At 38.0% G+C, this 26,265-nt stretch overlaps 2 protein-coding genes across 4 annotated transcripts in view; one reads left to right on the top strand and one right to left on the bottom strand.

Annotated features, from left to right (window-relative positions):
- The window catches only part of LOC144649775 (N-terminal EF-hand calcium-binding protein 1-like), a 26,600-nt gene extending 14,836 nt beyond the window's left edge, over positions 1-11,764 (top strand). Inside the window, exons 5-14 of the mRNA XM_078509361.1 lie at positions 4,631-4,728; positions 5,184-5,240; positions 6,155-6,234; positions 6,355-6,452; positions 6,669-6,748; positions 7,746-7,799; positions 8,351-8,454; positions 8,817-8,894; positions 9,975-10,066; positions 10,959-11,764. Coding sequence (XP_078365487.1) covers positions 4,631-4,728; positions 5,184-5,240; positions 6,155-6,234; positions 6,355-6,452; positions 6,669-6,748; positions 7,746-7,799; positions 8,351-8,454; positions 8,817-8,894; positions 9,975-10,066; positions 10,959-10,987 — 770 coding nt within the window. The 3' untranslated portion in view covers positions 10,988-11,764. The remainder of the gene's footprint in view (positions 1-4,630; positions 4,729-5,183; positions 5,241-6,154; positions 6,235-6,354; positions 6,453-6,668; positions 6,749-7,745; positions 7,800-8,350; positions 8,455-8,816; positions 8,895-9,974; positions 10,067-10,958) is intronic.
- LOC144649758 (septin-7-like) lies at positions 11,591-26,265 on the bottom strand. Of its 3 annotated transcripts, XM_078509340.1 has the most exons (15): positions 25,541-25,854; positions 25,340-25,442; positions 21,233-21,342; positions 20,799-20,899; positions 20,074-20,208; positions 19,737-19,782; positions 19,368-19,439; positions 18,959-19,054; positions 18,671-18,767; positions 18,343-18,394; positions 17,990-18,103; positions 17,322-17,472; positions 16,690-16,856; positions 15,312-15,400; positions 11,591-13,084 (listed from the first exon to the last, which is right to left on the bottom strand). In XM_078509340.1, the coding sequence occupies exons 1-14, from the start codon at positions 25,577-25,579 to the stop codon at positions 15,322-15,324; spliced, it is 1,362 nt and encodes a 453-aa protein (XP_078365466.1). In that variant the 5' UTR covers positions 25,580-25,854; the 3' UTR covers positions 11,591-13,084; positions 15,312-15,321. The 3 variants fall into 3 exon arrangements, with proteins under 3 accessions (XP_078365466.1, XP_078365467.1, XP_078365465.1); XM_078509341.1 differs by lacking the exons at positions 15,312-15,400; positions 25,541-25,854 and adding an exon at positions 25,865-26,265 and having other exon boundaries at positions 25,340-25,440; XM_078509339.1 differs by lacking the exon at positions 15,312-15,400 and having other exon boundaries at positions 25,541-25,851.

The following is a 26,265-nucleotide window of genomic DNA, read 5'->3' as shown; positions in this document are numbered from 1 at the left end:
ATCAGCCAGTGCTTTATTACTTGCACGATGGTCCAAAGCGTGGCTTTGTGCGTGAAGAATTGCTTATTATTCCTCCAAATACACAGTTACCACCAAGCACTTAGTGCTTGAGCCCCTTGGGCACAGAAAAGCTATAAACGTTCTGTTTCGCTAAACTTATACCCGTAAGCATTTGTATGTATTCCGTCTTCACATATCCATCGCTTTGAGTCAAAGGGGGACAGCGATTTTTTGTTTACCACTATTGAATACATCTCGTGGGCATAGCTTCTTAGCATGTGCATTTCATGAAAGCTTTCCTTGATTTGAAAAAGTGTTTCTTTGAAGTTTTCATGATTTATCTTTTTCTTTGTCACACACTCTTTTACCCCCTTTGCCTTTTTTATATTTTTTTCGCCTTCCGTCATTATTGAATACATTTTTGGCCTTAAACAAACACACTCTGAAATAACGTGAAGCACAGGAATAAATTTTTTTTTAATCTCGCACCATTCTTCGACTGCGCACTCGTCTTTCATTTTGCCCAAAACTTTTTTGTTTTTTGCTGAAAACAGCGGATGTTCTTTTGGGTAGTTACTTGTGTCGTACTTGTCAATGTTTTTGGCCATGTCTGCGTAAAAGTCTTCTGTTTCTATCTCTAGCAAAAGGCTGTCTGTGTCCGTATACAAAAGCTTGCAACGCTCTCCGTACTCCTTTTTCAGGTGGTTGTAATAAAAATCATACATGCATAGCTTGCTTGCGTCTAGAATGGTCATGCCTGTGTAGATCGGTTTATTAAGCAAAAGCTTACTTTTTCGCATGTCTATTCCAACCAGATCGTTTGAAAACATTACATGCCTTGAATACAATGGGCTTGCAACTAATTTTCTTATTTTCTTTTTTTCGTCACTGCGCACTATTCTTATGTCTACACGGTTTCTCAAGTTTTCCATTGTTTTTCCAAAAACTGAGTTATTCATTAGCTTGTAAAAGTTCTTTTCAAAGTCGCTTTTCGCTTCTTTCCGGAATTCTGTGTTCATCCGGATGTACGGCTCCATCCACGCCTCTTGTTCAAACTCTAAGACCCTGTGCACTTTTTTGAGTTTCATTCCCTGTTTTAGATAAAACTGCAAGTTTCGGTAATGCACGACGTAATTGGTTTTGTCTTCAAGAGTTAAAACAAGCTTTTCAGTGTTTGGGGGGTTTAACTTAAGATTTTTTGTTAATTTATTTTGGTAAGGTGAAAACATTTCTTTGTTTATTTTCTTTTTCTCTGGCGCTAATGGATAGCTGTTTTGAGCGTCATGCAGCTCTTTCGGGTATTCCAAGTCCACCTCTAAAATCCATCCAGCTTTTGCATACTCTTTTTTTGTCGTTATTTCTTTTTCTGTTGGCATAACCTTTTTCCATCTAAAACCACTTTTTGGGAGCGGCTTGCTCATTGCCCACCCGTAAAGGTTATTCGCATCGAGGTACGTTATGTATTTTTTTGGCTGGCTCGGGTCAAATCCCTCAACATAAGGGTTGTTCGCCTTTGCATATCTCTTGCTTACCATCGAAATTCCGCCTCTTATTCCCCTTTCAACAAAAAGATGCATTTCATAGTCGGTAAATAGCTCAAGCTCCACGCGTGTCTTTTTCAAGAGTGCATCCCAAGAAAGGCCTGGCGTCGTGTAATAATTCGCGGGGTCCAACCCGTACTTCTCAAGACAGAGTTTTCGGAAGTTTTCAAAGACGTCGGCTAACAGGGTCACGTCAGTCTTAACGTACAAATCGTGGTAGTCGCCCAGGGTCTGGCAGCCAAAGGTTTCCCACACGTTTTGCGCGTGTTCGTACTCTTTATCCGTTATGTTCTCATCATTAAGTTTGCTGTAAAACTTTTCTTTTTCAGGCAAACTTGTTTCGATAAATCTTTCCCATGAGTCCATGTATTCATAGGGATAAATCCCCTTTTGTGTTAACAAGCCAAAGTTTTCTATAAAAATGTTTTTTGCTTCTTTGTAGCCTTCATCTGTTATGTGGATGTTATTGGCAAATTGCCATTTTTCTTCAGTTTCGTTTTTATTTTCGAAAAAACTTTGACTCAAGTTGTGTTTATTAAATGCGTCCCACACTTCGACGTATTCGCTTGGATATTTTCCGTTGTCTAACAACAGTTCACTTTTTTCAAAGAAAACCTTTTTTGTTATCTTTAATGACTCTTTCGGTGTCGCTTCTACAAGTTTTTCAAGCTTTCCTTGAAGAAAGTTTAAAGTGTCAATAAAACGCAGTTTGCCAAGTGAAAATGTAATGTATTTTTCCATGTTGTTTGCAACACATTTTACTTCTTTCTGTGCCTCTTTTGAAATCTTTGAAATTGACTGCATTAAATGGTGCGCATCATAACCCCTCAGGTTGTGAAATGCAACTGGTATTTGAACCTTTTTCGGATCTATTCGCATCATAAAGTTACAAATGTTGTGTGCGGCTCCTCGAAACTTGCCTGTTATGTGGCAATGGTCTTTTACCACATCCTTGTAGTTCGGCTGGATAAGCGGCTTGTGGCACGCTAAGCAGTTTTTTTGGTTTTTCGCGGCTAATTTGTGTGTTTCTTTTTCAAGCTTTTTTAGCTTATAGTGGGTTTCGGTATTTAGGTTTTTTACCTCTTTTTCCTTTCTGTAATAACATTTTTTGTGCATCTGCCCAAAGTAATTAAGATCCTTTTTATTTCCAATCCAAACTGGCAAAGAGTCCAAAAAGTTTTGTTTCATTAGCGTTTCTTCGCAAATGTGGCAATTGGTTGCATTTTTGAAGTTTACCCAGTCTTTTGCCGTCATCACAAGAGGTTTTGGCTTTGACAATTCATATCTTATTTTCTTTTCTTCACTTAAAAGACAGTTCAAAAATACTTCAACGACGTTTTCTCCTCTGTACACAAATGTTTTTTCGTGTTCACCATCACTCCTTACAACTGTGTAAGCAAATCCGCATGCCTCGTGCTGTTCTGTTTTGTCTGTGTAGCTTTTTTTCTTCAAGTCTTCCAGTTCTTCCCCTTTTTCTTTTGCCTTTTCTTTTTCCTTTTGGCGGTCCTCTTCCGTTTCGCGTTTACACCCTTCTATCAGCCTTAGCAGTGCCTCAAAGTCGGCGTAAATTTGGTAAGGCACTTTCATTTGTTTGTGATAGTTTTTAAAAGAAAGAGTGTTTTTCCCCTTTTCGGGCATTTCGATTCTTGTTGGTCTGCCTTTAGCGCCATTGCAATATTTTTTGTGCTTTTCGAGCAAGTCTTCTCTTGTAAAACCTGTCAAGCACATCATGCAAAAGTGTTTTTTATGCTGATCTCCGGTTTGGTCATGTAACAAAGCACTTACTCTTTTTATAAAACAGTAGTGCTGTGTTAATCCTGACTCAATCAACATAAGAAATATACGGGGAATGCTATTTTCTTTTTCGCTTAATCTAAAGGTATCACACATTTGTCTTCTGAATCCCACCCAAGCACATTTATTGCAAGGTCCCTGTTTTGCGCCTCAAGCCTGTCAATCTGCTTTAGTGGAGTTGGAAAATCGATTCCATTGTAGTTAATGCCGTCGTCAACTGGGTATCTGCTTGTTCTTTGTGGATTTTTCCCATCTCTTGGAGGAAATAATGCAGCTCTCAAAGCCCATTTTAGGCATTGGTTATCTCTGTTTTGCACGTTAATAATTGCTTTCTTGTTTGCCAATTTTGGGGGCAAAGGCAAATAACTTCCACCTCGCAATGGCTGATAGCGTGCAACGTTGACGTACACTTTGGTTATTCTTTCAATAACCCAGCCTGATCCTCTTTCTGACCAAGCCTCAATTTCTCCCTTTGCTCTTTCAATAAATTTGTCAAACTCTTTTTTTATTTGGTCTTTGTCGTTTTTTAAAAAAAGGTGTGGTTCACTTTCTCTAAAATAGTGTTCCATGTGTTGCGTCTCACCGTCTCTTTGTTTCGAAAATTTGACTTCAAGTCCAAAGCTTGCTTTTAAATTTTGTAAGTCATCAATTTCGCTTACTAAAAGTTCATAAAACCTTTTTTTGTTTTTTCTTGCAAAAGTGTAAAGATCTTTGTTGTTTTCGTTAGCTTCCGGTATGTTCATTTCCCATACACGGAGCCATTCGTTAAAATTGGTGTGGGCCAATAAAAAAGTTAAATTTCTTTGGGGGTTTCTTTGAAATTCACGAATGTTTTCTTCCATCATTGCTTGCAAAGCTTCTGACGAGATCCTTGCTGCAGCCATTTTTCGGTGTATATACCTTAAAAATATTTGTTCAATTGATATTTATTCCTAGCACAGGGTTGGCCTTGCGAGCCCCGCACACAAGAGGGCTGGCCTTGCGGGCCCCACACACATGAGAGTTTTGGCATTGCGACCCCCACACACATGAGAGTTACCGGTTGTGGACACAACTTGCAAAAAATAGCGAGGCGAGACTGGCGAGCCAGCGAGCCAGGCGAGCCCGAGCGGTTTTTTTTGCAAGTTGTGCCACAACCGGTAACTCTCATGTGTGTACATGTCACTAGCCAATAAACCAGTGAGTTAAAAAGTTAGTCTCAAGCCCTGTTATTATTAAGAATTATTCCCAATCTGGAATTTAAAATACTATAATAAGGTGTAGTCAAACACATTATATGTTTGGTTTGTGTTTAGACTACTTCATGAAAGAGATGGGACCTTTCTCTGAGATCTTTGCTAACCTAGAAAGCATGAACAGAGCTGTTAGTAATGCTCTAGTTGAATCTGCAAAGGTATGTACAGTTGCAATAGCAGCTAGAACCTCAATATTTTTCTTTATAAAAGAACAGAAAGCTTGCCGGGTAATAGTATAGAATTCAGAAATTATGCATATATGTGAGGCCCTGCCAGGGTAAATTCCAATGAGCAACATAGCCCAAAAAGTAGCAACAGCACATAAAATAAAATCAAGACAAAGGACAACCGTTTTGGAAAAACTTAAATTCCGACAAGGACAAGTATTGATAATAAATGTTTTCCTTCAGTTTTACTACCGACAGTGACATGAAGTTTGGTAAAACAGCGATACCGCACATTTTTAAATTTAGACAAGGGACACATACAGGAACCCACCTGGCAGAGCCTCATATGTGTAAACCCTAGCGTGTTCTGCTGATGTTTCAAGGATTGCTTTGAGCAAATTGCTTTGTTATTTAGATTAAAAAAAAAACTAATCTTTTTTTGTTAGGAATATCCTCAGAAGTCTTTTATTGGAAAATTTACCACCCGCTTTCTTTTAAATGAGGTAATGAACATTTAAAATAACTTACTCTTTATACACTGCCTGTTAAATCTCATTACATCTAAGAACACTGATACATGTACCACTCCTGGATGAATAGTGATGTATTTCTCTCAATTAAAATCCAAATTATGATCAATAAGCCAAATAGAGTACATTAAAGATTTTTGTTGTTGTAGTAGTAGTTGTAGAATCATCAGATGGTCACTGATTGTGGGAGGGCGAAGGAGGAGTAGGAGGTAGAAGATCCTGTAATTATTTAAGTTGTCTCAAGGCAACAATATTATTGGTAGCTAACATGTATTAGTAGAAACTCAGCTGTGTTCAATTGGAAATCCGCGAATCTGATTGGTTCTCTCACTGTTTTCTATTCGCCGATAGAAAACAGTCGCACGCACGAGTAGCTCTTTAAGCGGTAAATTTTCTTGATTTTTGTCTTCAAAGTGCACAATATTGTAGGTTTTGGACTGCAATCCTTTAGAGTTTCTACTAAAACATGAGCAATAGTCAACTTGGCTGTTTTGTCTTCAAAGTGCACAATATTGTAGGTTTTGAACTGCAATCCTTTAGAGTTTCTACTAAAACATGAGTGATAGTCAACTCGGCTGCGCCTCATTGACTATTTGCTCATAGAAAACTCGGGCTTGTAGTCTAATTGTTAATTATAGCCTGTAACCAAAGACAGATTTCAGGCTGTTTTTTTTTTAAGCAGCATGAAACAACAGCCTGAAATCTACCTGTATTTGCAAGCTGATGATTGTGTATAACAGACTAAAAATTTATGTAACATTAACATGACTTTGATAAGCAATTGAGAGACTTGCATGTTTTTACATCACTATTCATATCCTTTTAGTGTTTTCATAGCCATGAAAACAAATTGAATCAATCTGATTTTGAATTTTTGTTCTGTGTAGATTCAGGGTCAAATGGGTTGCCTTGAACATCACATAAATGCTGCAGTAGACCATATTGATGAGGAAGAAACAAAACAAAGGTGAATTTGAGTTGTAACATAAGTAAAAATGAACTTATAAGGGCTCTATCAAATGGCTAAAGTATAGTTATGTATAAAACAACTGCACAAAGAACAATTTACTCCTGTTTTAATTAAAAGGCCTGATGTTTGTCAAGCTGAAATCACTAACACAAATGTGAGAGGAGGAAGAATGAAAAGGAAAATGCAGTCATTTGCACAACAAACAAGTCTGGATGGTAAGTTAACTGTCAGTCTTAATTCAAAGTATCAGTTTTTTTACTCATTGCTTTGCACTTCCTTTGAACAGTGTTAGAGAAATTTTTGTTCATAATTTACACCCACTTTCAGTGTTTTATTTTTTTGTGTACATGGGTTTTACAGGTCTTACTGTTAGTAGTTATAAGTACTGTAGTAGTTGTCTTACTAATGTTCCAAATTTACCATGTTAACAGCTAGTCAGCAGTCACTGAAGAACGGGTTATCCCTTGAAGTGGATCGTCTTGGCGAGCTAATTGACAAACTGGAAAACAAGGTATTATTATTTGATGAAAAGTACTAAACATAAAAATAATAGTGCACAAAGTGCCGAAAGGATTTCAACCAGTGTTAAATGCTTTTGGCATCATTGTGGTAACTGCCAGTACACTATATCCTTTAATAAACATTATTTTACAAATTCAGACACATTCAAGTAGGTTGAGTACTCCTAGCCTCTAGATAGGTACAGACGTGCACTTTTCATTATCACAGAATGTACCTCCTTGAAGGAACCTGATCAGCTGAATATACTGTAACAATACTGGCACAGTATCGGCCAATGTAGTACCAACATGTGGGTGCATGCCTTGTCCAGGGTTTATGCTACTTCTTTAAGCCCTTAAAAAGCCTTGGAATTCAATTTTAGATTTCAAGGGCCCTTGAAAAGTCCTTGAGAAAAAGAGTTTTTGCTGAAAGTGCTTGAAAACAATAAAAACTCCTTGAATTTTTGTTCCGATGGGAAATATTATTACAAATTATAGGATTGTATCAAAGAAATTTAAGGATTGAGGGCAGATTTTTTCATGTTATATCCTTAATCCGGGGAAACTTTTCTAAAGTTGCTATTGACTGATAAAAACAGTCAATACAGTGCAAGACAAATTAAACTTGCTTGCTTTGAATACTCCTTGAAAACTCAGGTTTTGATGCTTGAATACTCCTTAAACTTTATGTCCACTAGCACGAACTATGTTTTTTCCACACGTACACCTAGATGTACATTTGAACATGACACAATTTCATTACAAATACAGTTGAATCCCGATAACTCGAACCTTCAAGGGAAATCGAAAAAGGTTCGAGATATCGGGAGTTTGAGTTATTAAGGGTAAAATTAGTAAGAAAACGACCTGAAGGGGAATCGAAAAAGGTTCGAGTTAGCAGGAGGTTCGAGTTACTGAGGGTTCAAGTTATCGGGATACAACTGTAACATTAGTATGGCAACCACTTTTAGTGTGTAACTGATCAGAAGCTTGGTTTTCATAACATAGGTCAAGTTTGATGTTATTGATGAAGAAGAAGTTGAAGTTGGAAAAGAACAGTTGGTGAGTTAGAAATCTATGTTAATTTTTACTGTACGTATTACTGTTCTACTCGATTTGGTTCACTTCATCATCATCGTCGGCGTTGGCGTCATTTTATTAGCCAAGTGCTTAAAAATTAAAAATTACATTGTTTGAGAGATTGAAGTTGAAGAACAGCACAGTGTTACTTAACTCACAACTACAATTTCACCCTTTTTTTAATTTAAATCTTATTCTGCTTAGACTTGCGGAGGGCGCGCGGGATTAGTCTATGGACGTGTAGGATTTGCGTGTTGGACGCGCGAAGTAAAAAGGCGTGAGTGCGAGGCGCACGTCGACTGCGTTTTCCAGCCGACCGTTCCAGCCATTTTGACACACTTTCGCGCACGATATCTATTTTGGCTACGCGGGTTGTGCAAACAGAAACAACGATACCTTCCGCTCTAGACTAAAACCCGAGGGTTTATCACAAAATTAAAGCGAACGACCTTGAGTGTAGATCCTGATTTGCACATTGAGATACACGTCTTTGTGTATGTTGCTGAATAATTATTCTTTCTTTGTTAAATCAGGTTATCTTGGTGTCCAGGAAGTTTCATGTTAAGGCTGGAAAGGAATTTCGCTCAAACCTCAAAAGTTACATAGCGTCAACTTCCTTGGCAGAGGGCTGTTTACAGTAAGTACTAAAATTAATTTGCTCTGTATTCATTAATGTCAAAGCACGTCAGGTTCAACCAAGCGGGAGTGGTCAACAGAGAAACATGTATGCCCAGAAAATACTGCAATTGCCAACTGGAAAATTTATAAGCAAGGAATACCTCTGTGACGAAAACGGCGAATGTGGCTGAATTCACGAAATTCACGAAAGTTGCGGAGTCAACTGAAATGAATTTGCCCGAGCAATTCGACAAAACGGCAGATTTGACAAAATTTTCACATGGACTATCCCGAAACCGGCACAAAATCTCCAAAGAATGACCCCTCCCCTCCCCTCCCCCGGCTTCCTGGACCTAATGATTTTGACGCTTGTCTCTACAGTCTTGGCATACGTACCATCAGTGGAACAAATACATTTGTAGTGTACGAAATTTGGGCAAACAGTGAGGACTTGAACAGGTATGTTGCTTTTGATTCCTATTAACTATAGGGACTTACTAATTCAGTTGGGACCAAGCATCTTTAGGCGGACCTAGGCGGGGCCTTCGGTGCCGCGCTTGCTCTAGACATTTTGAGATATTGTTATGACTCTCAACAGTACCATTACCAAAAGTTATAAATCGGACTAAGGTTTAGAGCACGCGTACAGTCAGCATTCTTGTCTTTGAATTCAGGAGTTCACTTTAAATGTTTTTTTTTTTTCTTAAAATGTTATCATGAGTCGCATCTTGACTACACCTAATTGAAGAAATGTTGACCCTGTGAAAAGCATAAACCATGAACGATAAGACCAAATGGCATTCTGGGTAGATGGCATTGGCCAGCTGAGTAATATTCCGTTTATTAATAATCACGATGTTTTCTTCTTCTGGAGCCTTAGGAGCGTGATTTAAGCAACCTGTCGTATCATAATGCTTATTTTGTCACATACGGGTATTAATTTATACAGCAAACATTTGGGTCGCATCCTTCATGGTTTATGCTTTTCACGGGTCAAAGTTTCTTCAAACAGTTATGTACTTGACAAAGGACTATCTTCAATGAACAGTCTGCTTTGTGGTGATTTGCTGTTTAAGGTCATTGCCCCGAAATAAAACTGAACATAGATTTTTAACCAAACTGGTTTATATCTTTTAGGGAACTTAAAATTTGAAATAAAAAAGGGGGGTCACCAGATTCGTTTAGGAGCGGGCAGACCTTGTATATTCCACATATTTCCTTTAAAAATCCTCTGCGAGTACTAGCAAAGTACACGTTTTTAGAGATAATTTATTTTTCAAACACAAGAATTGATCTGTGTTCATTTAACAGAAAGAATTTGATCACTACACCCAAAATATGAGAAAAAATTGATACGTCACCAGACTCGTTTACGAGAAAGCGACAATTTACTTCTCTCGCGGACTAAGCCGCATAGAAAAAAGCCGCCATTTTGTTTATGTGCGCGCGCTAATTACGCGTAAAATTCTGCGCAGTAAGGATGCGCAATGCAATACAGGGCAATGACCTTAACGCTATTTCATTTCTTCTGTATGACAGGCACTTTTCCTCTGATACATCAAAGGCGTTCATGCGCGGTAATATCGATTGTATGGAACAGCCCGAGGAGTACCACAAGATGGCAGTGCCTGGTATGTTAAAATTTGTCGACTGTCAAATTCTTTATAAGTATTTATTTTTGGGCAACTCCTTGCCTTGCTTGCAAACGCACAAGGGGGCTTCCGCCTGCAGCAGGCGGTAAACCATCTAATTATGTTCGCAGGCTACTCTTTGCCTAATTTCTCCGGATCTGTTGGAAGCAGCCAAGTTCGTTACAATCTTACTTTTCGCGCTATTTTCCATTTATCGCAAACAATAGCAATTTGTTCTTAACAAAAGCAGCAGTCTTTTCTTCATCGCCAAATCTTACGTCTTACTTATCGTACACCCAAGCATCCGTGCGATTATACGTGCCGTGAAAAATTGTTGTCCTGAGATGTAACCAACAGTTATTAAATCCTTAAATCTGCAGTGAACAATTAGAACAAGTTGGCGAGTTATTGAAGCAAACACGTCAAAGTATTCTTTGTCCATTTGTTTCAAATTTGGTGTTTCAACTTTGCCGTCTTCACGAGCTGGGTGGTGGTGGTGGAGTGGGGAGGGGGGGGGGGTTGTATGGGGGCAGGGAGGTCTGAACCTCCCGCTTCCTGTTCTTTTAACTCTCACCTCTCGTACCCGTTTACTCCCGCTTCTCGTCCCTTTCCGTATTCGTTTCCCTTCTCTTTGTCCCATTTCTATTGTTTCCCAGTTTCCGCCACCTTGGGAATCCCACTTCCCGCCCTCTCTTCCCCCACCCCTTTTCTCCTGGGCTCCCACTCTCCTGCTCCACCCTACAACTTGAAGCCCTTTCTTTAGTCCTCTCTCCTCTTACAAGATCAAGTTTTGGCCGATGACATATTTAAGGTTAAAAAAAAACAAGCATACTGTTATAAGAAATGCATAGTGATGGACTTTTTGTCATGTGTAATTTTTCTTGAATTTCAGCTTCATGGTGGAGGGCGTCGACCAACTAAGGGACATTACCTGGACAATTTTAGGGAACTTGTTTTAAGGATGTAACGTATTTTAGTATATTTCGTCTCAAATAGGCAAGGCCTGCAGTTACTGGATTTTAGGTGCTGGACTATAACAGACCAATTCTGATATATGAAAATTCTAACTTGGCAAATAAAACAAACGAGACTTATTATTTTTTTAATTTTTTATTATTTTTATTCATCTGGGATGAGCGGGGAAATTATGGGTTGATTTCGATTATAAGTAAATCTCATTACCCCAGATGATACTGACAAAAAGATTAAAAAACTGGGGGGGGGGGGGGTGGCCTAACACATCCTTTATCTTTCTATCCTCCCTTCGGTTCCCTTTTATTGATTTATCTCCTATGTGGGGGTAGGGTAGTAGCTCTCCCAATGTCTTACTTCAATGGCTCGCTACCCGTCGGGAGAACAATAGAAAAACTGTTTTAGAGCCTCCTGCCCCCAAAACAGTAGCAAATGCTACACTAGAGGACCAGCAGAATTACAAGCTCAGGGAAGCTGCTACACCACTGGGAGGAGAGAGCTGGTACTAATGTACATGCTATACAGGGGAAGACACAATGGACCTTCTCACGCTTGGACGATAATCTTTAAACTTTTATTTTTGTACAGTAAAATTAATGCGGGCACTTTCAATTCAGCATTATGAATAACTTCTCTTTGATAACTGAGGGCGCCACGACGGACGCCATTTGCACTGATCTGCCCATAGTATTAGTAAAACATAACTCGAGTTAGGTCTTATATATATATAACAAAAACATATTATTTCCCTAAATAAAAATTTGTTCCTTTGATATGTAATAATGAAGGAAAAAGAAAGTTCAGTCGAATCCCATCACGGACTCGGGCTTTGGACGGTAGCTTATAAATTTTAACCCGCTTTGAAAGACCACCTTGTCATTAGGGAAACTGTGTGATCCCTTCGATGTCCGTTCAAACGAGACTCGACCGTTCTTTATTTGTAGTTGTAGTTACATTCACACTAGATTGTGGAAGTGACCAGTTGTACTATTCTCTTTACTTTCCCCTACTAAAGTCAAACAGGTAAGGTCATAAGAATACGTAACTTGATTAACAAAGAGGAAAGTCTCGATAAAACAACAAATTCTCTTAGGAAAGTTATGGCAAATGTATGAAGAACGGTAAAAAGAATTTTGATACTGATATATAGAGAGCGCGTTTTCATGTGGCCATATTGGTGATCCTAAACAATACAATGTTTGCATAAGAATAAAACTCATTTCCCAAGAAGAGAAATTTGTATAGGAACACCAATGGCTGCCCTGATGTCATGTGAAAACGTTCTTGAGTTTGAAAAGAGATTTTGTAGCAAAGGTTTTCTTTTGTCTTAATAGAACTCCAAATTTACCATCTTTATTATTTACTAAAATTCCAAATATAGCTCACATTACAATTGGTGAATCGATCTATTTACCTTGAAACTTGTACTTAGTTTTCCTGATTTTCACCCTTGTAAAAAGCTGCTTATTTCATTTCAAGCGCTGATGCACATTCATCTGGTAATTTTTGAAGATGAATAAGCCGTGAAAAACAAAATCAACTGCTCAAAACAAAAACAACTATTTTTTTTAACAAACCCAGTTGGGGTTCGTATTTTACGATGGATGTTGGAAGTCTACTCTAAGTCAAGTCATTATTATTATCTTTTTAAAAATGACATTAAATAATCACCGAGCAAAATCCGCTTGGTGGAAAGAAAAACACATTAAAACGAGATAATTATGTTAGGGTTACGATTCTTTTAGGGGTTAACGTTTTCAACTAACGCCTTCCCCAAACACTGTTTTAAAATGTCACCGTGACACATTCTTTTCTGAACAACTGAACAAGTTGTGTGACACACTGTCTACTCCATGTTTCGTTGTAGTCCTATTTTTCCAAGGTCACGCTTATTCTGTCACGGCAGGGTCCATTGTAATAAATTTAATCCTATGATGCAATTTCCTCTAGAAGTAAAACGCTATTTAAAAGAAACCCTTTTTCTTGTCCTTCTTCTTGCCCTCTCTGTCTTTTTCTTTGCCGTCTTTCACTAAACCGTCTACGGACCTGGAAACACAACAAACCGACATAAGCTAAGTTAACATTGGTGCCCGCCACCAAAAATTAAAACAACCACCTATGCCGTATCAATAATCCTAAGGCTCGCAAAGCAAAGCCGGGCACAAAAGATTATGTTAGAAGCTGAAAAGGGCTATGTCACGCAATTTTAGGCAATTTCGACACTGACTAAAATCGTATAATGGTTTGTCCAGGATCTAGGGAGCTCTGGGCACGTTTTCCTGGCGGGGCAGCTGGTTTTTATTTTATTTTAGTTTTTCTTTTTATTCCCTTTAGTTTTCTTTGCTTTCCTGGCGGGGGCAACTCTCCCCCCCCCCCCCCCCCCCCCCCCCGCGCCAGGTACGGCCCCGGAGCTACGTCAAAGGAGCTACGTCACGGGCAACGCATCTTGAAATAAACGGCACGCAAACGCATGCAGAGGCGATGACGTTTGCCAAGAGGGTCTAAAAAATTTTCCACGAAATTTGACAAAAACTTAACGCTAATAAAAGTAGCTGACAACGTTATTTAATGATTCAATATGGTCCAACCTCAGAAAAAAGGTTTCCCTCTATGGCGCCCACTCCACCCTCGAGAAAGACCTTCTGATGACGTAGGTATATATATCGGTGTAGTCTACGATTGGCTGCAAATTTGCCCAATCAGATACTCTACATCATCAGTCGGTGTAGAAATTTTCGGCTTCAATCTTAGAAAGGCCTGTTTCTTCAGTATCTTTACTGTATTTGAACATGGTAGAGGGGGACTAACTATGATTTGAACAAATAACGGTGAATTTTGGACCACTGAATCCCAGAAAATTTTTATTAAGTCAACCGGGTAGCGAGTCTTGATAAAAGAGTCCAATAACTGTGCAGTAGTTCCAGTAAGAATAGGTGAAGGTGACGTGTGCAAAAAGCAAGCGTGCTTGTGCGCCATAAACTAAACGAGCTCTTACAGCTTTTACGATGAGACTGAAATGAAGCGCTGCGACGACTGCCCCTAAAAACGACGAATTTAGAGTTTGGTTAAAAGCAAAATCGAAGGCATAAACTAGTTACTAACAGATGCGAAAAACCACAAGGCAACCCCGACAGGCGGCATAGACTGAAAAGAAATGCACAAAAGTCAACAGGCAAATAAAGCTGAACTCTGCTGACTGGGAGGCGACGCTGGGAGGCACGAGCCGGGAGCCGTAGAGTCAATTGTGATTTGGTGTAAGAGAAACCTGTACTTTCTCACCTTCCTGGGGCAGCGAGGAAACCGCTCAAAGGCGTACTTATCAAGATAAGGTACGCGGGGCTATCCTATAAACTCAATGAATATGCGCTGGGGACTGGATAACTGACCAACGCGGTAACTTAGGGGACGAAGTCTCCTCAGGTGAGATTTGAGTCCCTCGAAGCTCACGCTATTTAACAAATTTTTCAGTTCCATTTATTTAGCCTTTGGGAGGAGCGGGACGGCTGTACACAGGCTACCTACATTTATTCTGTTGCTAAATATCTTTCATTGAAAGTAATTGAGAGAAGTGTAATAGAGATTAGTAAGAATGCACAAATTAACCCTCAGCTTATTGGACGTTTTAATTCCAAGCAGCCCAGACATCTTAAGTTGGCTTTCCCTCATGGCAGATAAACGGTTTATAAATTAAACAGAAAAAAAATTATAATTTTTTTTGCACTCTTTAGCCTTTAACGTTTGCGTTTTAGCTTTATGCGTTTTTATGCTTTACACGTTTAGTTTTTTAAGGTGCGGTATAACGCTGAGTATTTATATACCCACTAACGTTTTTAATGTTATTTGGCATTTTAAGCATTTCATAGACTGTCCACAGTCCCCTATTTTTCTGTGAAGTCGTAGAGATTGATCATTGAGTTCGACGGGCCGCCATCTTGGTAAGTAACGGGAGCGAAAACTGCGGAGTGTGCAAAAAACCCGTGGGTAGGGATGCGGGGTGTTTATAGTGTGGGGGTTGGGGAGGGAAACAGTTTTCACTCGCATTTAAGAATCAAGATGGCGGCCCGTCGAACTCAACGATCGATCTTCACGTAAAAATAGGGACTGTAAACAGTCTAAGTATTTTAAATTTTAAGTGGTTAATAATTAATTGCTTTTTAGTGGTTAGCTGAAGCTTATGCAGTGCTGAACACGAGAACAGAGAGAATCAAAGCTACATAGTTCATCAAGATTTTTTTATCATGGAGACCAAGAATACAAAAGCAGACGTCAGTACCTTATTATTTCTAGTCAGTTGTTTTTAGTTGTTGTTTTTCAGCCCTTGGGAAACACAACGCGCCATTGAACAGAGCTCGCTGGTTCTCTCTGTGTGGACAAATGATCAGGTTGTTATTTTTTTTTAAACATGATTTATGACTTAGTTTGTTAATTAAAGGGAAAAAAGATTGCGTGCCAGATGGGTGCTCCACGAGCGAGATTTAATTAGGGGCGCAGAATGGAATGTTTTGATTGGTTAACAGTTGTGAGATAAATTTTTAGTAACATTTATATTACGCATAGCAGCCTACAAAGCAATAAGCTCTCCAAAATAAAATGAAATGTTTAAACAAGTCGAGTCGCATGCCTTTACTATGACTTTTTAATGTGAAATGTTCTTAAGAATGTCTCTTTATGGTTTAAAGTAAAGGAAATTATACAGCTCAGCTTTATAATATAGCCTCCTTCATGTAAATGATTTTTGGATCAAGCGTTTGGACAACAGCATTTGCTTCAGTTGCATTACAGCGACGCAGAATGGATTGATACATATACCTGATTGAAGAATCGTTGACTCATGAAAAGCATAAACCTTGAACGATGCGACTCAAATGTTTACTAGGACATCGCAAAAATAATCGTCGTCTTTGACAGAATAAACATGATAAAAAGACAGGTTTTTATAAGTCATGCCCTAAGGCTCCCAAAGAAAGAAATTATTTTGATTGTCAATAAAAGGAATATTACTAAGCTTAGCAAGGAACTCTACCCAGAATACCATTGGGTCACATCGTTCACGTTTATGCTTTTTTGCAGGGTCAACGTTTCTTTCATTTGGTATATGCCATGCACTTAACGCAATTACATCTTAAGCAAACGCTGTTGACCATTTTATAGCAGAAAAAGCTAACATAAGATGTCTGAGAGCAAAGAAAGAAGAGAAAATTGGGTTTTAGCTTACTACCTAATTCCAAGAGTTTTCACTTTCTACAGCTGCATGTTTAAGTTAGCTAAGTACTGAAGGAAGTTTTAAGGTAATTCAAGAGGTGGAAGTGGGAGATCCTGGGATAGAATAAGCCATAATTAAACAAGGCCTGAAAAGGATTTAATACAGTGAAATACACAACAACATAACGGTACTCAGCAGCACACTCGCTGTTGTTTTAAATCATGAGAGAGAGGCTTCCTTTCCTGAAACTTCAGACTGAAATTCCGGCTGTAGAACTACTTTTACATTACATTTACAGTAATGACATGAAAATCACAGAACAATGCAATAGCAAAAAGAAAGCGGTACAATACATGTAGTCTGACAGACACGCCTTTTCACTCGAGAAAATTCTGATTTTTGAATACTTCTAATTTTGAACATTTTGTTTGTTATTTAAGACACCTACTTGAGTGACTTGCTGGACGAGTCTGATCGCTCAAGACCTTTTTCTTTATTGTTTTTCTGTTCTTCCTCATATTGCGCCTTTTCCCTCTCAAATTGTTTTCTTTTCTCCTCCAGCTCCTTGTTCTGTTGGTCGAGCTGTTTCCACATTTGTTCGTTTTTCTTGGCAAGCTGTTGATCAATGCAAAATGGTACTGAGTTATAGTCTAAAGAAGGTAAATTAATTCTTATCAAAATGGTCCTAACCCCTAAACCCATCAAATGGCAAACGATCGCACGTGTTGACAGCTTTTTGTTTACTTTTGTTGGTTTTCCACACGTATCAGCCAATCAAAAACAGCAACCACACGTGTCATCTACACGTGTCATCTACACGTGGTGACGTTCACTGTCCTCCCTCTTCCCACCCCTGGACATAAACTGACTTGGGCTTTCGATTAGCCTGCGAACAAGCCCCCAGTGGGGAAGAAAGTACGTTTGAAGGTCTTTGAAGGCTAATTTTCAATCGACAAAGCAATTGTAAGACTAAAATAGATTTATTTTGCTGAATTGCAACGGAACATAACGTTTTGACCGGTGTAAATCCCTGCAGAGCTGTAACAAACTTCACTTCATTCTTTAACTCTGGCCGCTCACCTCTGCCTCTGAATCTTTAAGCTTCTTTTTCTTCTCCTTGACTTTCATCTCAAACACTTGCTCCATCTCCTGCTCCATTTTCTTCAGCTTCTGTTCTCGCTCCTCCTTTTCAGCTTCCAGCTGCTCCAGAGGACTTCTACTTAGCGAAATGCTACAAAGAAAATAAAGGACAGAAGAGATCAGTCGATAAATGTATGACCACTGACTTCAAAACAACAGGGCGTTTTTGTTTGTTCTTTCATTTGTAAAACTACACAAATGGTTCAAAAAATATCGGCCAAAATGCTCTTCAAACAGTACAAACCGAACGTGCTGTTTAACTAACAATTGGGAGCAAAATCGAAACAGATTGACTCCACCTTTATAGCAGTTTTCTATGAATGTCCTAAAACTAAAACCAAAGTAATCATTCTAGCCAATCACAAACACAGACAATCCATGCCATTGAACCAATCAAAACTCGGAGAAAATACGTGAAGCCGGCACGAAGCACGGGAAAAGGTCTGTGAGCGAGTCACGATTGGTTTTGGTTTTACTTCAGATCAACCACAAAGAGTAGTAATGCAAAACCAAAGCAAACGTAAATTACTCTTGACATTCAAGTGAAAATCATTCTATCTTGCTTGAAATCCTTATTTTTTCGGCAAATAAAATCCATGACAACTTACTTTGAATTTGGTTGATGTGTAGGTGAGCCCACTGTCATGGCTGCCAGCTTTTCACAGCGATAATTCTCATAGTGATTGTCATTTGTCATATCCTTGAGATCCTGCATGTGTGTTCTGTAAGAAAGAATAACATAAAAAATAAAAACATTCATAAATAAAAACATCTTACATGTGGGCCCTTGCCCATCCGGCATGTTAGCATTGCCAAATTGGACAATCTACTTGTTCCAGTTGACCAGACAGGGCATTCAAGCTCTAATGATACTATCTTGATGTACTGCCAAATTTTCAGAAAATATAAAAAGATGCATGGTAATCCATTCAAAGGGCTAAGAAAATGACCTGACACTTACCTTATCAGCATATTTCTTAAAGCAACAAAATCACAATGGTCTACATTCTCAACTGAAAAAGGAAAAGGAATAAAACATTATGATTGGATATTGAAAAGTATTTTGTTGCACCTACAATTCGACAGGACATCATCTTTACAAAGTAGTATACTGTAAGAGAAGAAACTGGGTGAGTAAGAACAGTTTAATAAAATGTTATAACCATATGGCGTGTAAGTAAATGCTAATCGTCAAACAAAAGGATGCATGGTTGTAAAATTGGTCAATTAATTGTCAATTAAAGTTACAAAATTACATCAACTTTGTGTCAGTGTTGCTGCCAAATTACCTTCTGCTACACCCCAAGGGTAAACTCTAGCTCGCACTCTCTTGCCATTCACCTCTAGTACAGTGTTGCTACCGACCACTGCAAATGGTATTCTGTCCTGAATATAAAGAGAAAAGAAAAGCTGTCTCAACTCAAGCTACCTAGCACATGTTCAAAATTTTGAACTACCCCCTTTCTACCCTTTTTAAATTCAATTTCTGCTGTGCTTTCAAGTTCATACTAGCCTTAACATAATCATACCAAAATAACTTGCTATCATGTATATGTTAGTAAGAAGTGCAAACAAACCTTCATGCTAACAGCAGCTACATCTTCATCATCCTCTCCTCCAAGGTCAGGAAATCTGTAAATTCCAATGTCATTTTCTTCTATTTCTTTTAATATCTGACAGAAAAATTTTGCAGAAGTCTCTTAATACACTAGTTATTAAAAACCAGTTAGCATGATTATTATAATTATGCCCAACTGGTCCAAAGTTATGCTAGATTAACTGAAATTTTAGGAGGTTGCAATGAACACATGTAAGTAAACATTAGTTTCAGCCTATTATAAACTAACCTGGCTCTTTTGTTCAATAACAAGATACCGTACAATAGCTGCTACACTTAAATTTGTTGCCCAAACTTCACTGGACTGGAAGGGTTTACTTTCATCAAGGCAGTAAAAATTAGGAACAAAAGGTGGAAGATTGTTGTACCTGTTTCTTGAATTTGGTGCATTCTTCATTTGTTAAGGTATCAGCTTTTGCTATCACAGGCACAATATTAACCTGAAATAAACAGAATGTGAACCATTACACTTAAGAATGATAAACAGTACATGATTTTTTTTTAAAACAGTGACAATATTTTACACTATGTAGTTTAAAACTACTGTGTTGTATACAGAATAAGAAAAAACAGAGTCAAATATTTATCATTTGCCGATCAGAATGTTCACTAACCAAATAGCTAGTTCACACACTTTATTGCCACTCAAATACAGCTTAATGAACCATGAAGGGGCTGGGAGTATGGTATGTATGTCCCCTCACCCCCCCAGCAAAACCGCAAAACACTACACATACCTTGTTGTGAAGTCTTTTCATAAATTCTATATCCAAAGGCTTTAAACTGTTGTAAAAAAAGTAGGAGCAGCTGATTAGTCTCTGAGATAATACTGTTCTCTCTGTTAACCTCAGACAAGGAGTTCAAATCATAGAGACCAGTGAGACCAAATAATAGAAAAAGTCAAAGGCAAAGTCAACATCAACACGTGTATGTTAGGAGACCAGAGGAAGTCAGAAAGGCCCTGAGTCAGCAAATCTTATCTGGATGTTAGTCAGAAAAGAATTTGCAAAATCCATTCTGTCACAAATTGATGGCAATAACATTTCTATTAAATAAAAGAACCATTTTACTCACCAGTGCCCTGTTGGAGCAATAAAATACAAGCAACAGTGAACTCTGTCGTCTGGAAATGGTGTTCTGAACACTCTTGATTCTGCATTTAAATATTCTTCAAATTTACTGTCAATGTACTCAATAATAGGTTTCCAGCTGAAATAGAATAAATCAGATTTTTAGAACCTCATAGTTGAAACTCTTTTATACAGGCTCCCCCCACTATTATCCCAGCGGTGGGGGGGGGGGGGGGGCACTCCCATATATGAGCTAAATAGGTATGTGCCACTGTGAAGGGTATGGTCAGGGGAGGATACAGGGGGGTTGGATAGGGTGGATATCCACCCCCCATTTTTCAGTAAAAAAAAATTCGAAATGTCACTTTATTTGAAATAGAAAATAAAGAAAGAAAGAAAAATTAGCTCTCGCTCATGTGTGGTTGTTGTTAGTCTGGGGTAGGGTATAGAAATCAGAGAGTTTTGGTCCAGAAAAGAGCATCATTTGCTCGGAAACTGGTCAGTGGTATGACCAATTAAGTCCAGAATAGGAATAGAAACTCAGAAGTGAAAGACACTTTCCTTAACATGATTTTTCAAAGTCATAAGGTTTCAAAGTCCAAGCAGCACACCCCCGTGGACCCTTACCTCAGTAGGGAGAGGTTCAACTGTACTGTAAAAAATAATTCAATAATAATTAAAACTGTAATTAAAAATTAATGTAAAATGAAGCCATAACAAATTATTTACCAGTCAGTGTTGTCTACAGCATCTCCAAACCCAGGAGTATCAACAATTGTCAGTCTTAATCTAACACCTCCCTCTTTCATCTCAATTGTTGAAGGTTTAATCTGTTTACAGAAACAAAAAATAATTATTTTTGTTTTACATTTCAATATTTGCTCAAACAAGTTATACAGCATTACTTTTAAGGTAAAAGGAAAAGCCTACAGTGGAGAGGGGGAAGAGGGGGCTAACAAATTTCTTTTTACCAAAGGGGGAGGGTTGCTTGTATGTCTCTATCAAGAGCGTCATAGCTATAAATCCCACATATAAACCTTTTTCATTCTTCCAAATATTTATTACTGCCATTCTTCAAAACTTTTAACTGTAGCCATTTCCAGCAAAAGAAAATGGCTCTTTCGTCGCACAACGAAAATTATACAACATGGCACTGTACTTACTGAAACAGTTTTCTTGAGTCGTTCCTCCACACTAGGGTAGCCAGCTGGTGTGTAAATATCAGTGAGAAACAGCGAGTTGAGAAGGGTGGATTTCCCAAGTCCACTTTCACCTAGGAGAAGAAATTTTGGAGTTATGTGAGGGTTTATCAGAGATATTGCAATACACAAGCTTAACAATGTATTAGCCACTAGGGTGGCCAAGAGTCTTAGGAACAAAAGCTCTTTGGAGAAACCCATGGGAAATGCACTAATTAATACTGTTATGAAATGTTTAATTTGAAGGGGGATTAAGCTGAATAGAGCTGCGGAAGGATCTTCAAGAAAAGAGGGAACACATATAAGAGAAGCACATGCTGCAGCTTGAAATCACTTAATATGTCTTTAGAGCAAAGAACATCTTAAGAATTTTTAGACAGATTAGGATGTTATCATATTCACCTCTTAAAACTGGATTAAGGTGGAGATGACTTGTAAGCAAAGAATGCAAGCTCCTAGCTTAGCCTAATCCTTTAAATACAATTAAGGCTATCCTGAATTGAAGGGCCAAGTATATGGCATTAAGGTACTGGTCAAAGAAAATGCTCCATGACTCCCACCCAGAGTCATTAACGATTATATGATATACACAGCATTTGATGCACATAGTGTGAAATTAATATCATAAGTCATTACGGCGTGTCATCATAAGTTTTTGGTTAAAAAAAAAAAAAACTTTTAATGTAACATACGTATTATTAAGTTGAACTCGAAAAATGGTTCACCAAAACCTAGAGACACCAATGGTCTCTGTGTAATGCTATCTCGAATGTATACAACAAGGACAAAAGTCATATAAATATATGTCTGTGTCATCTACACAACAAAAGCAAAAACTGTAAGATTGTGCTATTACACGTCTGTCATGTTAATTTTTCAACATTCAATAGCCATGTGACTTCGTGAGCCAAGTACATACAACAGAGTGCATGTTACACTGGTATAGAAAGTTCTATCATTTTCCAAACTAATAAAAATAATATGGTTGCAATGTATGATTTTGAAAAAGGAAAGAAGAAACATAATACACTGTACATGTCAATATAGATTTTGTTTCAAGTACAATTCATGTTTTGCTAGCACTATTTTACCTTCAAGTACATTATAATGTTTTTGTCCAATTAATATTTAAAATCACTAAAAATATTTGTCTTTTTACTTCCATTGATATGTCACTCAGTAAACTGACAGAATTTTTTTATGTGGTTTTATGGTTCCAACATAAATGAAGATAAACTAGTACTTCTGATTTCCTTCTTGAGTTATAATAATTCCTGCAATCTTTTCTACAACTTGGAATTAAAGTGTTTGAATCAAAACAACCCACAATATACACCTGTTTGTTGGTAAAATCACAGCTTGAATTATGACAACACATATTATAAGCTTTCTAAATAATTAGGGAACAACAATATAAACAAGAAACCTAAGAACTACTTAGAACCCCACCAACAGGCAGTGGAAATATTTTTACTATGGCTACATGTGTATGTGCGTGAGCTGTTCAGTGTATGTGTATAGGCCTTATATATAAGGATACCAAAAAATACTATTTTTCCTGCACAGGCTACATGTACAGTAATTCTCAGTGAGACCTAATTAACTTGTGACTGTTTAAAAGCAAGAAAAGGAAAAAAAGAATGAGGGTTCTTTCAGTAAATAATGAGGTTGCAACCCAAAATCACCTCAATTTGGTAATGGCATTTAAATGACTGAGCTACAAGTTCATAAGCCAATTATTTTACTCTGCATGCATACTTTGTACCCCACAGGGCCAACAAAATGTACATATAAATCATCACAAAATTTACTAATTAGAATAACATCAATATTAAAACATTTATGAAATATATCACTCCCGATTTCACAGAAAGTCTAAAGGGCGATTTACACGGTACGATTTTGCTGCATGCGACAAGCTTACGACACGCCTATGACAGTCATAAGCGAGTTGTAGGTTTGATTTACATGGCACAGTTTGTGCCGTAGGCCTGTCGTAAGCATGTCACATGGGACGAAATTGTTCCATGTAAATCGGCCTTTAAACAGACAACAATTCAAGACATTTAGCCTTATTGTATGCAAAACAAACGGAAGAGATGGGCTGACAAAATATCGATTCCTGGCTCATGCAATGTTTATTACATGATTACATGCAATGGCTCTCATATTTTTATTTTTATAATATTTGTTATTATTAAAAACCTAATTGAGCACAAAATGTTTTAGTTGTAAAAGGTGTAACTTTCACTTCAGTGCTAAGCACAATTTCGAGAGAACAAAGACTCCAAAAAAAAAAAACAACTTGCTTCCTGTGGAATTTCTGGAAAGCATCTTCCCAATAACAAAAGCATAATAGGTGTAGAATTGATAACCACAATGTAGATGACCACAATAGATGGGTGGATGTACCACAGGAAATCTCCTCAAAGTAATTCAAAAGCAAAAACAATGGAAGTGTAAGTTATGTAACCCGCTAAGCAACTGTAGGTACAGTCTAATGATTTATGTAGAAGGCAAGGCATTTGCCAAATAAATGTGCTCACTTTTCATAGCTACCTACATCCTAATTGCAATAAGTTTGAAGCAAAACCGAACCTAAGCATATTAGTCCTTGTGGGCGTAAAATTTACTTACTTTTAGTACAAACATTCCTTAACAAAATTTTTTATAATTATATCTTTGAGGAAATTACAGGTTATGGTAATGTCTTGGAACCACAAATGCAATAGTTAAAATGTTTACAACTGTGGTGGTCTTGAACAAGGTATTTACACATCATTCCGTGTTAATTTTAACATCTGTCCCAACAAAGCACGTGGATAATTCACACCTGAACGTATGTGGTCCTTCTACAAGTAATCAATTTCAAAGCAGATGTTAATTTCAACAAGAACTTCACTGGGCTTCAATTTCAGGTGCAAATATTTGTTTGAAATGCAAATCAGATAGGAATTGAGTCGGCTTTCTTCTAGGCATCACAAAAGACTGAAAATTTGACAAGTCTGAAAACTATGTCCACAAAGCCGATTATACACGGTACAACTGAAGGTCTAAAATTACGTGATCTTCACCGAAACGACAAAAACTCACACCAAAATTCCTTTATCTGAAAAAAACAACGGCCCCAAAAAAAGAAGACGAAAAATGTCAATGTATTAGACCTTGCTTTTATATTCAAATTTCATTTAACTATAAATTATCACTCGGACATACATTTGCTAAATGTCAGAATTTCTATCGCAAGGGAACATCTCAGGCCCTTGAAAATGAAACTTCCTACAGACATTCATGATTGTTCAAGAAATATTTCAACGCTGATTTCAAATGCTAAAATTGTGATAAGAATCAATGGCACCTCTCGATTCCTACAGATAACTCGAGGTTTAACCCTGCAAGTGCCGGAACATCTTTAATACCACAACAATATCCAGACATTCACGCACGTACAAATGACGGCATATTTTGTGAGCATGAAATGTACCCGTACTGCTTTTTGCTCGTGTATATTTGTTACTTCTGCATAAAAAAATGTACTGTTTTGTGAGATTTCTAGGCTTCGTTCTGTCATAACGGGGCGTGTAAATTATATTATACAAACATTATCGAGATAGGCCGATGCATTTCGATAATCTTCGTTTAAATTGAACGGAAATACTCAAAGCTTTCTCGACAAAACCGCGATCGAATCACACATATTGTAATGACACGAAATTTGATTCGTGATTAACAGAAAATCAGTTGATGACACCAGAAGGGAAACGGCATTCAATTTTAAGCTTAGGCGTCTTCAATGAAAGCCTGTAGAGCAACAAAGGTCCGAATTCTGGCACGTTTTTAGCGAAGTGAAATATTATAAATATGCCCTCACGCTATACAAGTTATGCTTGCAAGAAAATCTCCACGAGGTTTTATCGTATTACTACTTCAAAAATAAATTTTCATTTACAAAGAATCTAGATTCGACACGAATTTCGTTGACTTAAGAAGGAAGCGGCAAAATATGTCCAATAACAACAATTTAATTTGTTAGAACATATTTCTCTTCCGTTTTATTATAAGAGTACCTACCTACAACCATAATAGTGAACTCGAATCCCTTCTTGACACTCTTGCGAAAAACTTGATTCGGAAGATTCGCAAAGCCCACATAACCCTCCATTCCTTTGGCACTCTGTAAAGTAGAACAAACAAGCAAAGCTGACGTACAGGCACAATAAAACTGAAAGGCATTCAAACAAACAAATCGCAAATGACAAGCCAGCCACTCACCGCTTTCAAGTTGGTAGAAGTTTTTTTGATCGAAGCCATCGTGCACAGTGCGTTTGTCGAGGAAAGAAGGCAGAAGACGAGTAAATATTAGTATGTGTAGAAGCTTTTAACGTTATAAATTAATGATGGAATTGGAAGCCACTCATTGAGTACTGCGGCGCTCTGAACGACCTCAACCCACTATTGACAACTATAAATATGGCCCAAACCCTCAGCTCCGAGCCTCCGCCGCAACATCGAATTTCTACCCGTCAAAACTCGGAAGGAACGCCCACAATGCAAAATATACTGCAACTATTCACTGTCCAAACAACAATAAATTACTAACCCATTGCTGGAAAGAAATGTTCCGCTCTAAAACTCTCAAAAATCCACACAAAAACACGCCTTCTCTCTCTCTCGCTGCGCGATTTTGGACTGCGCGCGTGATATTGCGCATGCTCAAATTGGCATTGTTCTTTCAAAACCGGAAGTGAAATAAGCGTGAAGACCCGTGAAGTTCAGAGGCGCTGGACCGCCGGATTTCCTCCGAAATGTCACACACGTCTGCCGGTGAACTAGAACAATTTCCACTAAAATTCTTTCGTGTTCTCATGTTTACTTTCCTTTTGGATAAGGCAGAATGTCAGAGTAAATCTCTGACATATCGCCCACTTGTTGCGCGTCCATCCCAAGCCGAAAGTGACAGGTGCTGTGTACATCTGGCAAGAAATCAAATTTATTCA

Source organism: Oculina patagonica, chromosome 4 (assembly GCF_052425735.1).
Source record: "Oculina patagonica isolate OP01 chromosome 4, crgOcupat, whole genome shotgun sequence".
Taxonomy (NCBI): Eukaryota; Metazoa; Cnidaria; class Anthozoa; order Scleractinia; family Oculinidae; genus Oculina; species Oculina patagonica.
This window is presented reverse-complemented; position numbering and strand designations above follow the sequence as displayed.

What these genes read in the sequence shown, in the direction of transcription:
- LOC144649758 (XM_078509339.1), bottom strand. Translation starts at nt 25,579, where the DNA reads ATGGCTTCGATCAAAAAAACTTCTACCAACTTGAAAGCG. An exon ending in CTTCTACCAACTTGAAAGCG is followed by an intron (nt 25,443 to 25,540) that starts GTGAGTGGCTGG and finishes TCTACTTTACAG; the next exon opens with AGTGCCAAAGGAATGGAGGG. An exon ending in CCCTTGGGGTGTAGCAGAAG is followed by an intron (nt 18,395 to 18,670) that starts GTAATTTGGCAG and finishes TTCCTTTTTCAG; the next exon opens with TTGAGAATGTAGACCATTGT.